The following is a 20707-nucleotide window of genomic DNA, read 5'->3' on the forward strand; positions in this document are numbered from 1 at the left end:
AAAGTATGTGATAATGTTCTTCCAACAGAACTCTCGCCATGTATTCGATCCTGTTATTGTCCACTGAAACTGACATACTGTATATGTCAGTTTTCAGTGAGGCCCAACTCCATCATCTATAAGCAAAGGTATTACAAGCTGGATGGTGTCGTAATCAAACTGGAACTGACCAGGTGAAGCTACTATGACAAGTAAATGCAGAGAAAAACATACAATTAGTGGTTAAACTAACAAATACACAGAAGAGGAGAATACAGACAGAATGATGCAGAATAATGAAAAGTGATACATACATCCTCCAGCAGCCTAAGCCTATAGCAGCTTATCTAGGAAACGCTAGGACTTTCACAGATTGAGAGTGAAGTGCTCTTTTAGACACATAAGGACGCATCAGATCCATAATATAAGATGCAAATTCATTATTTAGGGCTTTTTACATGAGAAGTAGTATTTAAAATTCTATTGTGCATTTTAAAGAAGCCAAAATAGCTGAAGGGAAGCCAAAACTCTCTCCTTATTATCATTTTATGTATCCAAGCATGTAACGGATTCTGCGTCTGACAGCAGAAAAATATTATTGTGTAGCCATCTAGTGTCCTTTCCTGAAATTACAATATGTACAGAATATATTGCGGATTATTATATATAAGAGAGCTCCTTTTTGTCATTATTGCCTAAAAAATTTTAGAGAATAGAGTTGACGCCTCTTTGGAGGATCAAGGTAGTTTTTTTATTTATTTATTTTTTTCCCGTAACGATACGGAGCTGAGTTTCTCTTCTCTGTTGTTTCTGGACGGCGTGTTTTTGCAAACGTACTGGTCTCGCCCAGCTGCTAACCAGGTAACTGTGCTTAAAAAAATCCTTGTAGCATCGACGGAAAACGTATACTTATTGTTCTTTAAATTGGTATTGTGGATAACATATAGAATTTATGGTGAATATGAAGTTTATGTATATCGTTTTGTTTTAATTACGTTTGTTTTTTTAAGACACCGGCTAGCTAATGTTAGCAATTTGACTTCCTGAATTTTAACCACCACCCAGCTGACATAAAACCGTATTTGTCATTGAATGTATTTTGACAAATAACCAAATATCATAAACATTTTTACTGCAGTTCTACCAGCATTGTATGACATTAGTTAATTTAAGATATTGCATTCAATAAACCTCTTTCTTAATTCTGCCTATGGAACCGTATTGTCTCTCCAGATATTCCTATAGAAGATCATGGAGTTTGCCGAGCTGATAAAGACCCCCAGAGTGGACGGGGTGGTCCTTCATCGACCATTTTTGCCCACCGTGGAGGGAACTCTATGTTTAACCGGCCACCACCTGATTCTGTCCTCCAGACAAGACAACACAGAGGAGCTTTGGCTGCTCCATTCAAACATAGACTCCATAGAGAAAAGGTGACATCTATTATTATTGAAGGAATTGTGTTTTATTTTTGCACAGATGTTGTGAGTCCAAATGTTTTCTTACCAAACATTGCCCTAAGGTGTGCTTAATGGCAAAAAAATACTCACTTATCAAACATTTTTAGATTTTGTCAAGTTTCAGCTAAATATTTTTTATTGGGATTTAATGCAACCTGAAGGAGCGTATGGTTTTGAAATTGAAATAAATATAAATAGCTTCAAAATATTTTACAGATCAAAAGTTTGGAACACATGTATTTTTTTCCTAGACTGTATAACAAGACAAGCAGTTGTCTTCAGGAGGTACTTGATTAATAGGAGGTTGAAACAAATTCTTTTTGCCTTTAAACCCACACTGCACATTACCCTAAAAACAAAGTCTCCAGGACTAAACATGGTGGCAGCAGCTAATATTTTAGCCTGATCTAATCTGGTTTCTTTGTCTTTTAGATTTGTTGGCTCTGTTGGAAACATCATAGTCAAATGCAAAGACTTGAGGGTGATTCAGTTGGACATTCCTGGCATGGAGGAGTGTCTCAACATTTCTGGCTCTATTGAGGTAAAGGCTTCAGGGGAGCATGTGGAAGTGTTAGACGTAACCTTTATGGAGGGTGAGAGAAAAATCTGTGCATTATTGAAATATTGTTTCATATGTTTGTTTCCCTAAAGGCTCTGTCCACACTCGACTCTGTCTCTCTGATGTATCCTTTCTTCTACCGGCCTATGTTTGAAGTCATAGAGGACGGGTGGAATTCATTTCTTCCTCAGGATGCATTTAAGGATTTGGAATCAATGGTAAAACACAGATTAGTTAGAAGACAATTCCCCTAACTTGGACTTTTAATCTGCCACACTATTTTATATCCTCATATAATAAACGCTATCTTCTCTCTCAGACAGATGAGTGGAGGCTGAGTGACGTCAACAAAGACTTCAGTGTGTGTCCATCATACCCCCGTCTAGTGGCAGTTCCTAAAAACATTGACGACGACACCCTGAAGAAAGTAGCCACCTTCCGCCATGGTGGGCGTTTCCCAGTGCTTAGCTACTATCACAAAAAGAACGGCATGGTGATGATGCGTTCAGCGCAGCCCCTCACTGGCACCAACGGGAGACGCTGCAAAGAAGATGAGAAGCTAATCAATGCCACTCTGAGGCCAGGAAAACGGGGCTATATAATTGATACACGCACCATCAATGTTGCCCAGCAGGCCAAAGCCCGAGGTGGCGGGTTTGAATCTGAGGGCAACTACCCACAATGGAGAAGGATCCACAAAGCTATTGAAAGGTTAGGACTTGCAAAGGAATGAGTTTCTTGCAAAAGTATCAAGTTTTGTGTCATAGAAACGCACTTGGAGTTTAATGGGAGAGTAACTATGTTTTGTTTTTTTCTGTACACATAAAAAGTGTATGCATTTATATTCACCCCAGTAAAACAATTACTTGTTGAACCAACAGGTGCAATTACAGCTGCACGAATCTGAGGGTGTTTAAGAAGAATTTTAGATCTTTCTACAGTAGCTCACCATCAATCAGAATCAATGAATGTTTATTGTCAAAGTATGTGAGTTTGCTTCTCATTTCTTAACATTTCCAGGTACAACGTCCTCCAAGAAAGTCTGATAAAGCTGGTGGAAGCCTGCAATGATCAGTCCCACAGCATGGACCGCTGGTTAAGCAAGCTGGAGGCCTCCAACTGGCAGACTCACATCAAGGAGATCCTCACCACTGCTTGTCTGGCTGCCCAGTGCCTCGACAGGTCAAGGGTCTATCTTACATTTCACAGTCTTAGCTGTTTCAGAGAGACGTTCTGATAAACTCCTGACTGTGTGTTTGTCTCAGGGAGGGAGCATCAGTGCTTGTTCATGGAACAGAAGGGACAGACTCCACGCTGCAGGTGACCTCCTTAGCTCAGATCATCCTAGATCCAGGATGCAGGACCATTAAAGGCTTCCAGAGTCTGGTGGAGAGAGAATGGCTCCAGGTTAGCCTCCCTTATCTTTGAAAAAAATTGTCTTAAATATTCATGGAATATTCTGGATGAAATTTTGGCTTTGCTCTTCATTACACGTCCTCCTCTTTAACCAACTACTCAGGCGGGTCACCCATTCCAGCAGCGCTGCTCCCAGTCTGCCTACTCCAACAGCAAGCCGCGGCAAGAGGCTCCCGTCTTCCTGCTCTTCTTAGACTGTGTGTGGCAGATCCTACGGCAATTTCCTTGCTCCTTTGAGTTTAACGAGAGCTTCTTAGTGCTGCTGTTTGAACATGCCTATGCCTCTCAATTTGGTACTTTCCTGGGCAGCTGTGCAGCTGACAGGTCAGTCCAAGGAGCCACTTTCTGCTTACATTTTTTATTTTGTTGCCTCATTTTTCTCTGGCAGAGAGGATTGGATTCAGTCCTGTTTTCCCTTTTATTTACTTTTGTCAAGCCTTATTTTATGTCTCTACCTTTTCCATAGAGCCAGGCTGTCTCTTCCTGAGAAAACAGTGTCCCTATGGTCTTGGGTGAATCGGCCACAGGAGCTGGAGCGTCTGACCAACCCCCTTTACGAGGCCAACAGTCTCGTGATTTGGCCCTCTGTGGCTCCTCAGAGTCTGCTGCTGTGGGAAGGTAAGCAGCAGGTGAAATCGTGGATGGCAATAATACTAATTAAATTACTAAAAATATGTAATCTTAATTCAATAAAACTAGGTCCCATAGAAGTGTGGCTTTGATTCAAGCTTCAATTTTATTCAAAGTTTGAAAGCTGCTAAATGGAGCACGTCTTGTTAGATAAATGTTTACGCATTTAATGTTACAGCTGTTGCTTGGCTGAAAACATGATCGGGTTGCATCTATCTATAAACGTTTATAAGTCCTACCAGTAGGGGGTACTAAAGATCTCACAAATTAAAACTTTTTCAAACAGCGGGACAAAAAAATCAGATTTTTATATTTACCACAATTCTTTCCTTTAGGAATTAAATACAATTCTTATAATATAGGCTAAATTAAAAACACAAGATGCCAAACTTCCTGTAGATAAATGTTTTCTTTTCCTGATCAATAAGTAAAGGAAATAACAGTCAATATAACATTGGGTCAATCAATCAATGAAACTTTGTTTGCAGAGCACGATTCATATAAACCGCTGGAACACAAAGTGCTTTGCCTCGGTTGAAAATGGACACAAGGTTAAAAGAAACTCACCTGAAGTTGTTAAAATGAATAATATTTACTTGGAAACATGTTGACTAAAGAACAAAACAGATTTGAGGCAACACAGGAAGATATTTAAAAAAAAATGAAATAATTTTACATGGATTAAAAGAAATTAATGCAAAGATCTGAATATGAACTTAAATCTTTAAAAGGAAGTGCATTACAGTCCAATAGTTATATAAAACGTTTTTTTTTTTTCTTTTTCTTTTTTTAATAATAATGGTAGTGACAGTACATGCATTTCGGTATTGTTGCATTAATGGATGGTAACCAACTAATATCAATAACCGAAAACCAGACTGAATAGATGTGTTTTTAGTAGGAATGAACACTCTCTAGTTCTTTTTTTTTTTTTTTTTTGTTATTATTATTTATTTAACCTTTATTTAACCAGGAAGTCCCTTGAGATTGAAATCTCTTTTTCGAGGGAGACCTGGCCAAGACGGCACACCAGTTAAAATACAAACAGAAATACAACATAGACAAAATCTCACATAGAGGAAAAGACAGGTCACATAGGGCAGTTACATTTTTGAATGACATGACATTTTAACATGGCCTTAAATTTATTCAGTGGGACTAGATCATTTAAATGGAGCAAGTTTATTAAAGGTGCATTGTAGAAATTTTTTGTGGAAATATTTAAGAGAAAATAGCATAACATTGTAGCTTTGTAGCATTATGGGCTGAACTGAAGGAAAAGCCTTCTTGACACGTGAGCCTGCTGATGCTGTTCAGCCTAGAACGTTTTACTACCAGCTCGGTTAGCCATCATAAATCACATATGGGCTAATCTTAGTCCAGTAAGCCACTCATAGAAGTGGCACTGAAAAGTCATCAGCAGTTAATGAGTGGAAGCTGGTTAACTTTAAATCAACTGTTTACATTAAAACAATGGGCTTTTTTTCTCTGGAGGTTCTTGTATCAGAAGGACTAATGGATTTCAGGACCTTGGTGGATGATTCAGTATGATTTATTTATTTATTTATTTTTTATATATATATATATAATTTAAAGTCACCATATATTTAAATGAATCTATACAACTCATTCAGTGTCATTCCAGCATCTCAAAGGGATAAGGCACTTAAAGCTTTCTAAATGACCACTGAATCTTGATTATAGACTTTAAAATGCTTCACTCCTCCAAACCAATGTTTAAAATAGCACAGCAGACCTGTGGTTCAGTATCACCTCATGACAATTAGAACTTTGCTTAACAAGCTCTCACTTTGCAACAACTTACTGTATTTCTAATATTTAAAAAGTTTAAAAAAGATGTTATTCATTAAAATCGAAACATCTCCAATCTAGATGAACTATTAAAAGCTGAATTGTTCATTAATTTAACTGTTTACAAACGATAAAAAAAAAGTTTTAGAGTTACTTTTAAAATTGGATTGAATGTTAGTCAAATTTGTTAAGAATTATGGTAAAGCTATGACTGGAAGTACTGTAAAGCCAAATTTAAAATTAAAAAATTTAAGAGCAAATTGGTCAACTAGATTTGTTTTGTATCAGATCTATCTTGATTTAATAGCTCTTCATTGAAAGAATGTAAAGAAGTTTGACACCGTATGTGCTTGTCCATTCATAAAGAAAAGTTGGGGGATGGTAATCTGCACAGGGGTCACACGGTTCAGGCTTTCTGCGTGAAAAGCCTCCCCCACTGCCTAAAGCTTTATGCTAACGCTCGCTCTCAATGAAGTGAAAGCAGACATTTGAGAACTCGCTGAAGCACGTGACGTTCTGCTTACGTAGCCCTTTCACTTGAAAGGACCCTCCTTTCTGGGTTGATTTGAAACACTCCATGAACTCCGGATCTCTTAACTGCTGATGTGGGCACTAACAAGGACTCATGGTGGATGTCAAGCATCCACGTAAATGTAAAGCTCACTTTACTGCACATCATTGGACAAATTAAAATGCTAAATGGGTGTCCTTAATTAAAAATGTAAGATATTATTTCAAATCATTGGGCAACAAACCTGCCTGTTGTTGTTTAGCCAGATTAACTCTTTACAAATTTATTAACTCTTTACAAATTCTGGGTAAATTTATTTCTTCAATCATCATAATCAGAATCAAGTTTATTGTCAAGTAGGTTTGCACTTACAAGGAATTTGACTTGGTGTTGATGGTGCAGACAGATTAGATAAATATACAGAATCTATAGCTATATAAAATATAAAACATACAATATGCTACATACAATATATATTATATAGCTATATACTATATACACAGTAGATTGTGCGTTAATGTAATGCAGGAGGTCTGGAAATGCTACTTTGGTGCAACTTCTAGGTCCTGATCATGTCTTCAGACTTTGTCCAAAATAAAGCAAATTTGACAAAAAACAAAAAAGTATTTGACAAAAATGATTAAATATGCAGCTTATTAGATATCTGAACCTTTGAATTCTTATATTGTTACAAAACATCTGCTAACATCATGATTTGCTCTTGAATTTCATTTTGGACATTTTGCTGATGGATTTATACTGTTGGGAATATTTATCAGGAGGTTATTATCAGTGTTGTTGTGTTAAATCATGCCTTGGTTTTATTTACCAATTTTCTTTATGATTCACCTTATCCTGTTGTTGGACTACAGGTGTTTTCCTGCGCTGGAACCGCTCGTCCAGGTGTTTGGATGAGGCTTACGATGAAATGGTGCACATAATCGAATACAACAAGGAGCTTCAGAACAAAGTGAACAGTCTGCGCCGGCAGCTGGCTGAGCTGGAAACAGAAGATCCTCTGTTAAATGCTCCATAAACAGAGAAAGGTAGCAAGATGGTTAGAGGGAGGAGAAACTGTTCAAATAACTACAATATGCTCACATTCATCCAATGTTTAAGCGTTACTGCAGCTTAAGTTACTCTTCTGATATCTCAAAAAATATTTTTTTTATTTCAGATTTAGTAATAAATAAGTAAATATTATTAAGTAATTATTTGTGTTGTCAGTTCATTAAATCATGCATTTCTAATATGAGTTTCTGTCAAGCTTGAAGTTAAACATTTCATCTCACTCTTATTTTAGTATATGCAGCTTTTCACATGCAGGAAAAAAAAATCCTATGCTTGACTTATAGCTGAATCTACATTTGAAAAAAAATCATCAAACTAACTCCATTTGTTGCCATTTGTATTTACATTCTGCATGAGTATATGTTTTTCTGATTTTTTTTTCTTACTATTATTCACTGAGAAGCAATGTCTGTTAATGCACGGGTTCTAATGAGCATGCTGAACATATGTGGCATTGAGGCAGTGCAGGGTTTCTATGGCAACACTTGTGCTGCTGTAAGTTGGTGTGTGACTCTTCAACATGTTCAGATGAAATGTGTAGGCTGGGTCAGCACCTTCTGTACTGTACAATGGAGTTTTAAGGAGTACATTTCCAATCAGATTGTTATGTATCTGCTTTGTTGTACAGATTATGAAGTTCCGGTTTGTTGCATAAAATGATACAAAATAATTACTCGAAACATTAAGTTAACATTTTAATGGCGCTACTTAGATGCTTGTGGCTAAAGGAGCCTGTTTATAGGTGTCAGATCACACGGAGATTGAATATATAGCAAAAGTGAAGTATCTTTATTACATATATAGAATTGCATATCATGTGTTGAGTTTAATTATGCTGTATTTGTGGGCAAAACTACTCCTGAATATTTGGTACTGATGCACTTTTTATTAGCCTTATTCTTTAGTGTGTACAAAGCCATACATATACTCTTTTCATTCAATATGGTTAGTTGCCAGTGATTATAATGGGAAAAGTCTCACAGACAGATCTTTGACATGTTTGTAGGTAATCTCCAACGTAGGACTTTATAGAAGTCATGAAAATCCCCTTCATTGATATTTTAGCCTTTTCGCTAGTTTACCATTAAAATCCTCTTTTCTTGTTTTGTTTTTTGTTTTTTACTGTACTATGCTTGCCAAACAACCATGACTTTTGAATCTTTCAAATTCAATTTTGAAAGGGGAGAGAAAATCAAAAATAAGCCAATGTTTTGTTTACACATTGCAACAGATGAACAGATATCTTTCATCTTTTGTGATTTCTTATTTTTTTTTTTTGTCCCTCACAATCTTCGTTTTCATTTCAGTTTCATAGCTTTTTAAACTGTTATACTTGTTTTGTTAGAATTAGCTAAATAAATATAAATCAATGTACTGAAGTACTATAAGATGTATTCAGTTCTTCTTTAAGTTCCTTGTCGGCAAAACACTAATTGATCCCTTCAGTTTCAGAGCGTTTTTATAACTGACCCCATGCAATATTGGGTTGCACATTTTTTCATTATGTTTTAACAAAGATCAGCAGGGCTGCTTTTATCTATATGTCATCAAAACATGGGTTGGTGGGTAAGCAATGGAAGCACTTTGTTAGATTTTTTTGTTTTGTTTTTTTTATTCTGCACATTATGGGTATTAATCGAACTCAAGTACTTTAAATGACATTGTTGAGAAACAGGTTTGGTTTTCATTTAAGTGTATGGCATGATTTACCTTTGACCAATAATCCAGCTATATGTTTGCAAACAGTGAGATGGTAGTTTAAGCCAAATCTGTGGTGTGGTTTATAATTGTAAAAATGTAAGCCTCCCATTCATCCGTCTTTAGTCATTTTTATATCAGTAAAATAATCAATGAACTCTAAAAGAAATGATCTAAGCTTTAGACAAATGTCTTTGCCTGTTCTGTTAACTGACTTTGTGCAATGCTTTACTATAAAAGTACAGTTCACTTTTATGTACCCTGTACCACTGATGATTACATGCTTGTTTTTTGTTAATTTTGGAGATATTAAAGGTTAAAATTTAAATAATAATATGCTTTCTGTTGTTTTTTTTTTAATAGACAAATCTGTGGTTTTAGGCAGTTTTAGTTCAGAGTTACAGTGATAGGTCTGAAGCTGTGCTGCTCCAAATTTTAGGAAGACATTTTACATTTACAAACTACATGGCTGACAATGTGGGAAATGATAAATCTAACACTCTTGGCCTCAGTTACAGATCGACACCTTCAGTGACTGGTATATTGAATAAGTAAATGGATATGTGATGCAGGGGTAGCCTGAGCGCCGCAGTAGTTAGTCATTGCAGAGTTAATTCAGTTTTGATTTTTTTTTATTTTATTGCATACCCATGTTTTAAAGAGATATTGAACAACTTTGTTCTCAGAAAGTGAGAATAAGCTGTCCTTGCCTGTAGGGCTGAAATACAGACCTATGTTTAACCCATCTACGAGAATCTAAGTCTAAATATTAAAGTAGCTTGAAGACAAAATTGGTGCGAGAACCCCCAACAGTTCTGTGATCATTTTATTTGAGCTGTTATCAATTATTAATTTAAATGCACATGCAGTAGTTGTGTTTTTTTTTTTTAGGAATTATTGGTAGTAAACTGAAGTTGTGTTTTTAATTTAACAAGATCTTGCGTTTTTTTGTGCCTAAACCTTCAAGATTAAATCAGAGATGCTATATATATATAGTTAGTCACTGTAGAGGTATTTCAGTTTAGTGTGCTGAGAGCTTTTAATTTGTAGTCATTAAAAATCCATGTTTTAAAGATGTCTTTTCCAGCCCTTTCTGTCCTCTTTTGGATAGTTCTGTGCTATATACAAATGAAAAAAATTTGAGTCTAATCAATAAATAATTACAAAAATAGCCACAATAACACAAAGATTAACACTAAAAATATCCTCAAATCTAACTTTATGTTTGAAGCCCTCCACACTAATTTGACCCCTTGTAAAGATAGATTAAAAAAACAATTAAAAAGTTTTGCAAAATTCCAACTTTGGATTTTAAAATAAATTTATTCATTTGAAAAAAAAAAAAAAAGAATATATATATATCTATCTATATATATATAGAGAGAGAGATAGAGATATATATATAGATATAGATATATCCAATAACCTATGCCCCCAGTCTGCTAGCTTCATCAAATTGTAGTCTTTCTTGTGCATCATCTTTAGAAGAGGCTTTCCTCCACAGCTGCCATGCTAATCAAACTGATGCAGTGGGTGGCGTATGGCCTAAGCAGAGACAGGCCGATCCCCCACCTCGGCAGCAATGCTGGTAGCACTCATACATCTATTTGCCGAAGATAAGCTCTGGATATGACGTTGAGCACATGCCCTTATCTTGTTTGGTTGACCGTGGCGTTGCCTTTTCTGAGTAAAATCAGTCCTGGTAAACTGCTATTTGGTTTCCTTTATTAGGCTCTGCGGTAAACATTCTGTGGTCAGTAGGAGAGAGTGTGAGAGCAGTTACCCCAAGTGTAACACACTTCCTTCCCATTAACACCTAAGAAACTGTAACTCTAACAAGTCACATGACACCAGGGAGGGAACATTGGTAATTAGGAACCATTTGGATATTTAGTTACTGTTGTAATCAGTTTTATTGCCAGTGATTGAAAGCTACATTGGCTTTTAAGGGGACACAAAATTCACAATGTACACAAGTTGTAAAACAACCCTTTTATATTGTATAAAGTACATTAAATACAAAATAAGTTGTATTAAAAAATGTATATCATATTTGAAAAGATAAAATTAAGAATTTGCAAAAAATACGATTGGTGTACTTACTATTTTGAGGTTCTGTATATTTATTTTAAGCCTGTTTCCCAAACCTATCCAGAGGCGAATAATTGTTAATGTGTGGAATAGGGGATATCACCAAATAATGAGTAGGTTAATCCTTTGGATTTCTATTTTTTTTTTCTTTCTTTTTTTTCTTTTAAATCACAAAATGAGCTTACATTAGTCTTCCATGCGATATGTGAAAGAGGATCAGCTTTCTAATGCAGCTCCAGTGGGCGTCAGTTTCAGTCTCACCCTTCCCATGCCCTTATAGCCGGTTCAGAAGAGAGTAAACAGCATCCAAGGAAGGTCATCACTGATGTTGCCACTGCTGTGACGAAGCAATCACCTGATGAGGTGCCTGAGGAATAAATAGCCACGGAGCAACTGTTTTTTTACAGGTATGAATTGGCAAACTTCAAATGGAAAGACGCTTGACAGATTAATTAGCGTTCTACTTAGTATTTTAAAATACATTTTTTTTTTTATCATTTCAGATACAAACACAATTTCTATGTATCGGTTTATATCTTTACATTTCCTAAGATCTCATAAGGAAGCACCAATTTACTGTAAACAAACCTCATAGAAACTGAATGTGTGCACACTCACATTATATCTTGTCTTTATCTGCTGGAAAATAATTAGGTCTGAGCCGTTGATTACAAATACAATTAACAAAAACCTTTAGAGATGCATTTTGAATCATTGTACAGTGTACTGTCAATTTGTTAAGTGTGTCATGTCTAATTTTCAAAACCTTGGTCTCATTTTCCATTCAATACGGATGCCAACTTCTATGATTATGTGTGCTTTTTCTTTGTTTTTGACCTTTATTTGCATGTGCTGATGATCTCGCAGTAACCTGATAATATCGCAGCTTTAGAGATCTTCAATGCAATTTAATTAAGTTTATATATAATGTACCAAATTACAACATATATTATCACAAGGTTCTTTATTAAGTCCACCAAATTAATCAAAATGAATCATATTAATCATTTTTTTCCTGGCAGTATTCACTTTTGAATGAGCATGTAGTGTCAGCCACAAACATAACTTCTAGAAAGAGGAAAAAAAACAGGAGAACAGGAGGTTAAAAGTAAAAATAATACAAAATCTGAAATTGTAAAGTAGCAAAATAAGGGGGACATTGGCGTGAGGTTCAGGAGTTTTACCTGCAATTGGAGGGTTGTCGGTTCGAGCCCCACCTCTGGCTTTTAGCGTTATCGTGTCCTTGGGCAAGACACTTCACCTACATTGCCTACTGATGGTGGTTGGAGGGCCCGGTGGCACTAGTGTACAGCAGCCTTCCTTCTGTCTGTAAGCCCCAGGGCAGCTGTGCTACTTTGTAGTTTGACACCATTGGTTTGTGAATGTAATGTAAAGTGCTTTTGTCAAGTCTTCTGACTTGAAAGAGCACTCTATAAGTACAGGCTTCTTACCATTTAAAAAGTAGCAGAGTAAGGGAAAGTTATCATCAAGTCCTCCGGCACCTTAAGCCAATAGTAGCTTAACTACTTAGATAGTTACAGTAATAATAATTTAGATGTTTTGATGAAGATTTAAAAAGAAAGCTTTCTTCAGCATTCTGAACATTCTTCTAAGTTCACTCTCTGTGACCTTCGGCAGGAATTAAACAAAACAAAATCATTTGGAAGTGACATGAGTCCTTTACAATGAAACTGAAGAGAAATATTTGTCAATAACATGGCTGTCTGTGTGATTTATCATTCAAATCTGATTGTAAAATTATGTTGAAAAGATGCTCTTGTGAGATGCAGATAGCTTGAGGTGCAGTTTAATAAGCTAACCCTCTCCACAACTTTATTCTTGACATGTCGAATTTATGATTGCTTGTTATGGCACCTGATTACACGGCATTTTATTTAGTTGTATCCTAAAGGAGGCAAAATATAGATGATGTTCCATCAGAGGCGTAGCCAGAAAATTTTTATAAGGGTGGCAAGGCAATAACCAATGTGTACTGAGGGGCGGCTGAAAGCGGATAGGTGGTCCAACAGGAACAAGCACAGCATCCATATTTCTAAATAAATACAAACTATTGTTTCCCACAGCCTTTGCTAACAAATAGATGCATATATTTAAACATTCATCTAGATAAAAGGTATATTATATAAAATTCTTTGAGGTTTGAGTTCTGGAGCGAACATCTTTTCCAGTGTCATAGCTTACCTACTTTTATCAATCATTCTGCATTAAATTGATATTTACAAGACTAATATCTACATAAATTGATACTTTAATATGGTTATATTAAAATAGTTATTTACGGTATCTATAATTTCACTGAAGACTCTTAGATAAATTGCAGAGACACATAATTTTCTCTTTATGGCATATAACTCAAAATCTAGCTCTGAAAGAACATGAATTCTGCACTTATCATCCCAAATGTTGGTATATTGATGTGCATAATTAACCACAGTGTTTTTGTTGTCAAGTAACTGTTTTTATATATAAAATTAAAATGTTTTGAATATTCTACTTGAGAGAAAAAAAAAGTGGTAGGGGTGGGCACAGGGGTGGCCAATGATTGGCTAAGGCTGGCCATGGCCACCCCTGGCCCCCATCTAGCTCTGCCGCTGTGTACCATATATTTATTGTTCCACAATAAATGCCAATAATATACAAAGACGTTTGTGGTTGTGACTTACAAATCTGGAAACTGGAAGAGCTTTTAAAACTTATATATTGGGATAACTTGCAAAATTAACTAGGTACTGGAACACACAAAGCTTTCTTGCTGATCTTTTGTAGTAAGAGAAAGGGGGGGGGGGGTGCTCAAAGACAAATGGCTTTAGATGTTATGTTGTAGCATAAACACAAAGTTACTTTGACTTCATAACCACTAGCATAAGGATTTAAAAAAAACATTTTGTAGCGTTAAAGATGCATCAAAAGATAAGCTTTTAATTTTGTTTAGGAGTTCAAAAAGGTTTGCAGACCCTTTAGTTTTACTGCAGCGCGCCAACTTGCAATAACAAAAAAAAGAGAAGCTGCTGAATGCATTCTGCAGACAGAAGAGCCAGCGTGTCGTTAGGTGACGCCAAAGGGAGGAAGGCGGACCGCACCTCCGCGGCTCCACCAATCCAACACGGAGCCGGCCTGCCCCCCTCTTGAGCAGATGGCCGCTGATAAAAAGATCCAGCGCGCAACTGACGCAACAGTGAACTGAGATAACATCCGAGCATCACGTCAGCGCGCAGGAGGAGCAGCTCAAAGCAGGAAGCCGCATCTCTGTCTCTCTGAATTTAAAGCCAGTTATACCGCATTTTTATTTTTGCTGTTTTTTCCTCTCATAGTTTCTCATCATCGGTGAGTAATCCTTTTTGTAAAACTTGAATTATGCCGATCGTTATTAAAATCTTGAGTAACATCCTATCAATTGTGTGCAATTTTCTCTAATTAGCTCAATTTATTTCTACCACGTGCCCTTTTTCACTGCGAATTGAACGCACTTTCTCCCTCTCTGTAGATATATCAGCATTAGATATTATTAATAATAAAAATAACTCGTTTTAGTACCTTTGTGACTTAGCGGAAGGTTTGAGAAAGAGCGCTTCACCCGGCTTCTGGCCTGTATGCCATCCATTGAGGAAAAGGCGAATTTTTTTTTTTTTATTATTATTATTATTTCTTCCATAATTAAACATTAAATACTGAAGTTTATTTAAGTTAGTAAGGATATTATCGGCCTTTATTAAATATATACGTAAGAATGCCTCCACGAGGCAGTGAAGAGCAGATCTCAGCCATATTATACCATTGGCTCTCATGATGTCTACGTAAACTGCGCAAAGGAAGCGAGGACTATACATCATTTGCTTTTATTGACTCATCTTTAGGGAAAGTTTTAAATAGGCCAATTTTTTTCTTTATGTTTTGTATTTTTATTTATTTGTTGCATATGCACCTAAGCTTACCCTTGAAGTCTAATTAGGTAGTTGAAAGCAAAGAGTGTTTAAGTAATTCCTAATGCGTTCCAAAAATATTACCCAATCCGGTCACCAAGGTCGTAAACTTGTTCTTGGCACCGCTTTCCTCTTCTGCTGTATCACTGTACGCCCTCTCTCTCTGATTGGCTCTCTGTGAAGGCAGGGCAGTATAAATAATCTTTGGTTACATGCTTTCCAAAATTTGTGGGGAGCTCATTGACGCCCATCGGGTAAGCGCACTTCTGGCATGTCCATATTTATGACGCAAAAGTCTGCCGGAATAAAACGATGGAAGGGCAGAGCTGCAAGGGTTTATCCAGTGAGGCAGTTTAGTTTATATATTTTAAGGTTATTTAAGAGAAAATATAACGATTTGATTTATTTAAGGGTTTAAATATAATTGAACGTGAACCTTTCTTGTGGATCTGACGCAGAGAGCGTCAGTGCGTCTTTTTGACATATTTTTTGGCCCGGTCATACTCTAAACTAATATGATATTGTATTTTTTGGGTGGGGTTTTTCATGTCAAATTTATGTCTTACTTAAATGTGTATACCTACATTTTAATTATTTGAAAAACAGCATCTTAATATTAAAAGATGTGAGTGCTTTTGTTTGACTACGTTTGATATATAAATTATTGGGGCTGCAACGAATGATTATTTTGTTAATAGATTAATCTGTTTAATATTTCTTTTATATTGATTAATAATCAGATATCAAAAGGTTTCTATTGGAAATTATTTACAGAATTAAACCGGATGAAACTAAAACTTTTCCACTTGGAATTCTGGATAGAACATATTGAGAGACCCTTTTTTTCTTAAATGCAAAATATGAATATATATTTTAACAATTTTGGTATAATTACTCCTCTAATTAGGTTTCGCTATCAGATAAAACCATGTTTTAGAGTCTCTATACTCCAGGTAATGATTAATCGATTAGTAAATTAGTTTAGATAATCGATTGAAAAACGATTAATCAGATTATTGTTACAGTCCTTTAATATTATATTATTTTACAATACCTTAAAAAATGTAAAGGTTTTGGAAATTTGCTGGAACTTCTGTCTAAACGGGTCAGGAGTTGCTTCCCCTTTTTCCACCTGTTGATATGCCAGTCAGTCTTTTGTTTTTTAGATTCCTGAAGTTTATGAATCATAATAAAAATCATAACATGTATTCTATTTTTATCATTTAAACTGTAATAATGATTATTTTGTTTTAATGCAGTAGGAATTATTACTTGCCTGTTTTTGATTGACGCTTAGATAATGTAATAACCATATTGACAGACATTTTTTTAAATCATAAATGCAAAATATGAATATATATTTTCACAATTTTGGTATAATTACTCCTCCAAGTAGGTTTCTCTATCAGATAAAACAAATCAGCTTACCTGGTCACTAATCCTATCAGATAATAAGCCATTCTTTCACAGTGGTATTTTACTTCAGACAGTCTTACTGTTAAATTCATATACAATCTCATATATTTTTTTGTCTTTTTTGTTTTTGACTGTAGGTACCAACATGCCTGTTATCAGATCCCTCAGTAAGGTGGCCAAGCAGGCCCTGCTCAGCCCACCAGGGTGCGGCTGCCAGCCTCTGACAATGGCTGTGCGAACTATCAGCTTTTCTCCCCGGCAGATCACATCTGATGCAAGCTTCCACTCTGTGTCTTTCTCAGAAACAGACCACCCAAAGGTGCTAATCACAGGTATGAAGCATCTTCTTCAGGCAGCACGTTGCTCTGAAATGTATAGTCCCCCAACAGCCGCCTGAAAGGAGGGCAATAAAAGGAGATTTGTTAGCTTGTATAAACTGTGCTCTGGAGGGACTTTAAGTACATTAGTATTTTTAAGAGATTTGGCAAAGAAAGTTGAACACAGTTTCCATTTAAAACACAAAAAGTCAAGTGCAGCTGAATGTTTTCTCATGGCCCTTTTCTCCAGTGGATTAAATCTCCATGGAAATGGGTGCTGAAGATTGTTGGCTGCACCTCATTCTCTCTGCCCCATGTCCTCACATGACTCTGTATCTTTCTCAGGTGGCCTTGGACAACTTGGAGTGGGACTTGCCAAACTGCTGAGGTCAGAAATCTCATACGTTTTTTGTAAATTACAATCACTCAAGTTGTTCTCAACTGGCTTCAGTTGTATGATGCTTCACTCATTTTTAACTAATTGTATTTTTCTTCACTCTTACTTCCTTGCAGGAAGAGGTTTGGCAAGAATAACGTAATTCTTTCTGACATCAGGAAGCCTCCTAACAATGTTTTTCACAGTGGTGAGTAAGCTTAAACTGCCTTTAGCAACAGTATTTCCTCAGTGTTTGGACACCAACCATATGTTCCCCTTGTCACCGTGTGACTGTTGCTGAAACGTTGAGAATATCCCTTATTTCACAACTTTAAACCTTATAATATTGCAACATGCTTCTGGTTTCTTTTGTGTTTAGCTGAAACCTATGAAAATATGTTAAAACCCTAAAATCTATATTATTAAAATCATGGTGTCATCAGTTATTCATTCGATGTTTTCAACTTGACTATAAATGAATCTCTCACCATCAGGTCCTTTTATCTACTCGGATATTCTTGACTACAAGAACTTGAGGGAAATTGTGGTGAACAACCGCATCACTTGGCTGTTTCACTACAGCGCCCTGCTCAGTGCAGTTGGAGAGGCTAACGTGGCCTTGGCTCGCTCTGTCAACATAACTGGTGAGTAATACCAACAAAAGTTGATTAGATATGAAAATTTAAACTTTTCTTTTCTAAACCCAGTGAGCATTAGCCCTAATTCATATTTAGCATATACAGCTGAAGCAGGGCCTTTGCATCCTAAATTGCTGCAAATGCACATAAAGAACTTTCTCTAAATGTGCGTTTAGAATATTATTATATGAAAATAATGGAATTTTCATTACTTCTTATTAAGGGCTTCACAATATCCTGGACATTGCAGCGGAGCACGGGTTACGGCTGTTTGTTCCCAGCACTATTGGAGCTTTTGGTCCCTCTTCACCCCGTAATCCAACACCTGATCTGTGTGTGCAGCGACCTCGCACTATCTATGGTGTGTCTAAAGTGCATGCTGAGTTGATGGGAGAGGTGAGGGCTCAGATTTTCTGCTTTTTTTTTTTTTGTACACGTTCCAAAAATCTGTTACCAAATGATCATATATGGTGACATTATTTTTAATTAACCTGAAGTTATTAAAGTAATATCTAATTTACATTTTTATACTTTTTAGTATTACCATCACCGTTATGGCCTAGACTTCCGTTGTCTCCGCTACCCTGGAATCATCTCTGCAGACTCCACGCCAGGTGGTGGCACAACAGGTAGGAAATCACCTATGGGAAACTGCTAATGCCATTATTTATCTAATTATCTGTGTTCCTTTTTTCAACCTGTGATGATAATTGAAGCACTTTTTGATGCTTCAGAGAAGTTTTTTTTTATTTTTATTTTTTTAGATTTACTTAAACATAGTAGAAACATCAGGGTAGGTGTAGCATCTACATCTTGCTGGATTAGTCCCTAAACCTCCCTATTCCACATGGGAAGGAATCATTGGGAACAACCCTGGTTTCCTGTTATGAAAGGGCTGTATGTGTTATTAGATCCAACCTTGTTGTATTACAGTCACAAGATTCTGGAAAAGTACCAGAAGAAACAACATGCTAAAAAAGGCATTGGAGTCACGGTCTGTTATTGTTTTTTGTTGTCAAATATTGAAAAAAAAAAAAGGCATATAAGCTGTTGATCAAATTGGACACAAATTGGACAAAATTGCCATTATTATATACGCAGATGACACACTGGTATTCTTGAATCATGATCTGAGGTAAAATTCCATCATATCATTTGTTATTCAAACCGCTCTTAACTAATGTTTTAAGCAAAATTTGGTAGTGCTACTTAAGCAAATGCATATATATAACCCTAGTTGGTGTCATTTGACATGACATTTAGTTTAACAGGCTGTCTTGATAAAACATCACAGAAAGGTGAAGTGTGAGAGGAATAGAGAACTCTTCTGATTTAGTAGCTTTCACATTTAATGGAGGTCTATTCCTGTATGCTTAGTTATCATGTTGCAAATTTGTTATGCAACTAAATCCAGAGTAGTCTTGTTACATTTTTAAGCTTCGAGTCATCTTCCATCCTTGTCTGCATATTTCTTTTCACTTGTAAACAACCACCACACCCAAATCTTATCTCACCAATTGCAGCTTTTATTTGAAGAGTTTTACAAAAATATTTCATTCAGAGATTATGCATATCAATTTAAAAATAATTTGCATCAGAACTGTTGTAATTATAAAAAGAATTTTGATTGACATATTTATCTTTTGCACCTTTTCAGATTACGCAGTTCAAATTTTTCACGATGCAATCAAGAGTGGCAAATTTGAATGCAACTTGAGACCCGACTCACGGCTTCCCATGATGTACATCGATGACTGCCTACGCGCCACTTTAGAAGTGATGGAGGCCCCTGCTGAATCCTTGAGCATGCGGACATACAACATTAACGCCATGAGTTTTACACCTGAGGAGCTGGCCCAGGAACTCATGAAGCAGATGCCAGAGCTGGAGCTCACATACAACATCGATCCCGTACGACAGGCAATTGGTAAGCATCAGCTTTTAAAACGACATGACTGTTAATTTTGTCATTTTTGTTTTAAAACTTATCAATAAATGTTAGATTTTGTCTACCATGACATTTTATTATTATTATTTTTTTTTTTGTAGCTGATAGCTGGCCCATGAACTTTGATGACTCTAATGCTCGGAAGGACTGGGGCTGGAAGCATGACTACGATCTCCCAGAGCTGGTCCAGACAATGCTGAACTACTTGGGTGTGGAAACACGCATGGCCCAGGCCAGCTGAGCTGTCCTCTAGAGTACATATCTGTACATAGTGTAAAAAAATCCCAAAGAGAATAGAAAACTTGATCTCTATATGAATGTTCCTCAAATTTTGAGAGCAAAGAAAAACTAAAGGGCTGTGCTCAGCTGCTACATAGCCATAATTTCTACACAATGTAAAGTTGCAATGTGGGCAAGAGGAAACTTCCTGTTGAATATCTTGTCTGGGCTTGCTTGCTTTTCATTCTTGCTTCTTGGAAATTTGGCTTTAAAGTAGAACATTGTAGACTGTGGCTGGGTGAATAGTTTAGTCAATGGAACAGGTTTGGAATACCAGGAAGATGAGCTGGATCCGGAGGGAACTGCACAGAAATTTGCAAAATTCTTAGATTTTTGTGGGCATGCCAGATGTCTTTTTGGATGCACTGTGGGGGGTGGAGGTGGGAGGGGTCTGGGCTCGAAGGTCTGCAGAGCTGATTAATGGATACTACTTAGTAATTGATTTATTTTTCATGTTCTGTTATTTATTCTTTTTCTGTTAAATGGTGGCAAGCTTTATTGCACCTAAATCATTTGACATTCTCTTTTTTAAGTGTTTCTCTTTAGTTTTTGTTGTTTTATATTT

General features: G+C 36.3%; 2 protein-coding genes across 4 annotated transcripts; both read left to right on the forward strand.

Moving 5' to 3' along the window:
- The first annotated feature begins 696 nt into the window (after positions 1 to 696).
- On the forward strand, positions 697 to 9470 carry mtmr9 (myotubularin related protein 9). 2 transcript variants are annotated; one of them, XM_038292675.1, is made up of 10 exons: positions 697 to 840; positions 1213 to 1412; positions 1872 to 1980; positions 2091 to 2216; positions 2318 to 2709; positions 3019 to 3180; positions 3264 to 3405; positions 3518 to 3738; positions 3881 to 4032; positions 7240 to 9470. In XM_038292675.1, exons 2-10 carry the CDS (start codon positions 1231 to 1233, stop codon positions 7401 to 7403), a joined length of 1650 nt encoding a protein of 549 aa, XP_038148603.1. In that variant the 5' UTR covers positions 697 to 840; positions 1213 to 1230; the 3' UTR covers positions 7404 to 9470. The 2 variants fall into 2 exon arrangements, with proteins under 2 accessions (XP_038148603.1, XP_038148604.1); XM_038292676.1 differs by lacking the exon at positions 697 to 840 and adding an exon at positions 913 to 934.
- Positions 9471 to 14409: 4939 nt separating this feature from the next.
- On the forward strand, positions 14410 to 20241 carry tdh (L-threonine dehydrogenase). Of its 2 annotated transcripts, none has more exons than XM_038292666.1 (9): positions 14410 to 14572; positions 16722 to 16916; positions 17247 to 17289; positions 17415 to 17485; positions 17772 to 17921; positions 18139 to 18311; positions 18454 to 18544; positions 19573 to 19842; positions 19965 to 20241. In XM_038292666.1, the coding sequence occupies exons 2-9, from the start codon at positions 16730 to 16732 to the stop codon at positions 20102 to 20104; spliced, it is 1125 nt and encodes a 374-aa protein (XP_038148594.1). In that variant the 5' UTR covers positions 14410 to 14572; positions 16722 to 16729; the 3' UTR covers positions 20105 to 20241. The 2 variants fall into 2 exon arrangements, with proteins under 2 accessions (XP_038148594.1, XP_038148595.1); XM_038292667.1 differs by lacking the exon at positions 14410 to 14572 and adding an exon at positions 15323 to 15422.
- Positions 20242 to 20707: the final 466 nt, after the last annotated feature.

Source organism: Cyprinodon tularosa, unplaced genomic scaffold, assembly GCF_016077235.1.
Source record: "Cyprinodon tularosa strain WSP-4 unplaced genomic scaffold, ASM1607723v1 ctg315, whole genome shotgun sequence".
In the NCBI taxonomy this organism is placed as follows: Eukaryota; Metazoa; Chordata; class Actinopteri; order Cyprinodontiformes; family Cyprinodontidae; genus Cyprinodon; species Cyprinodon tularosa.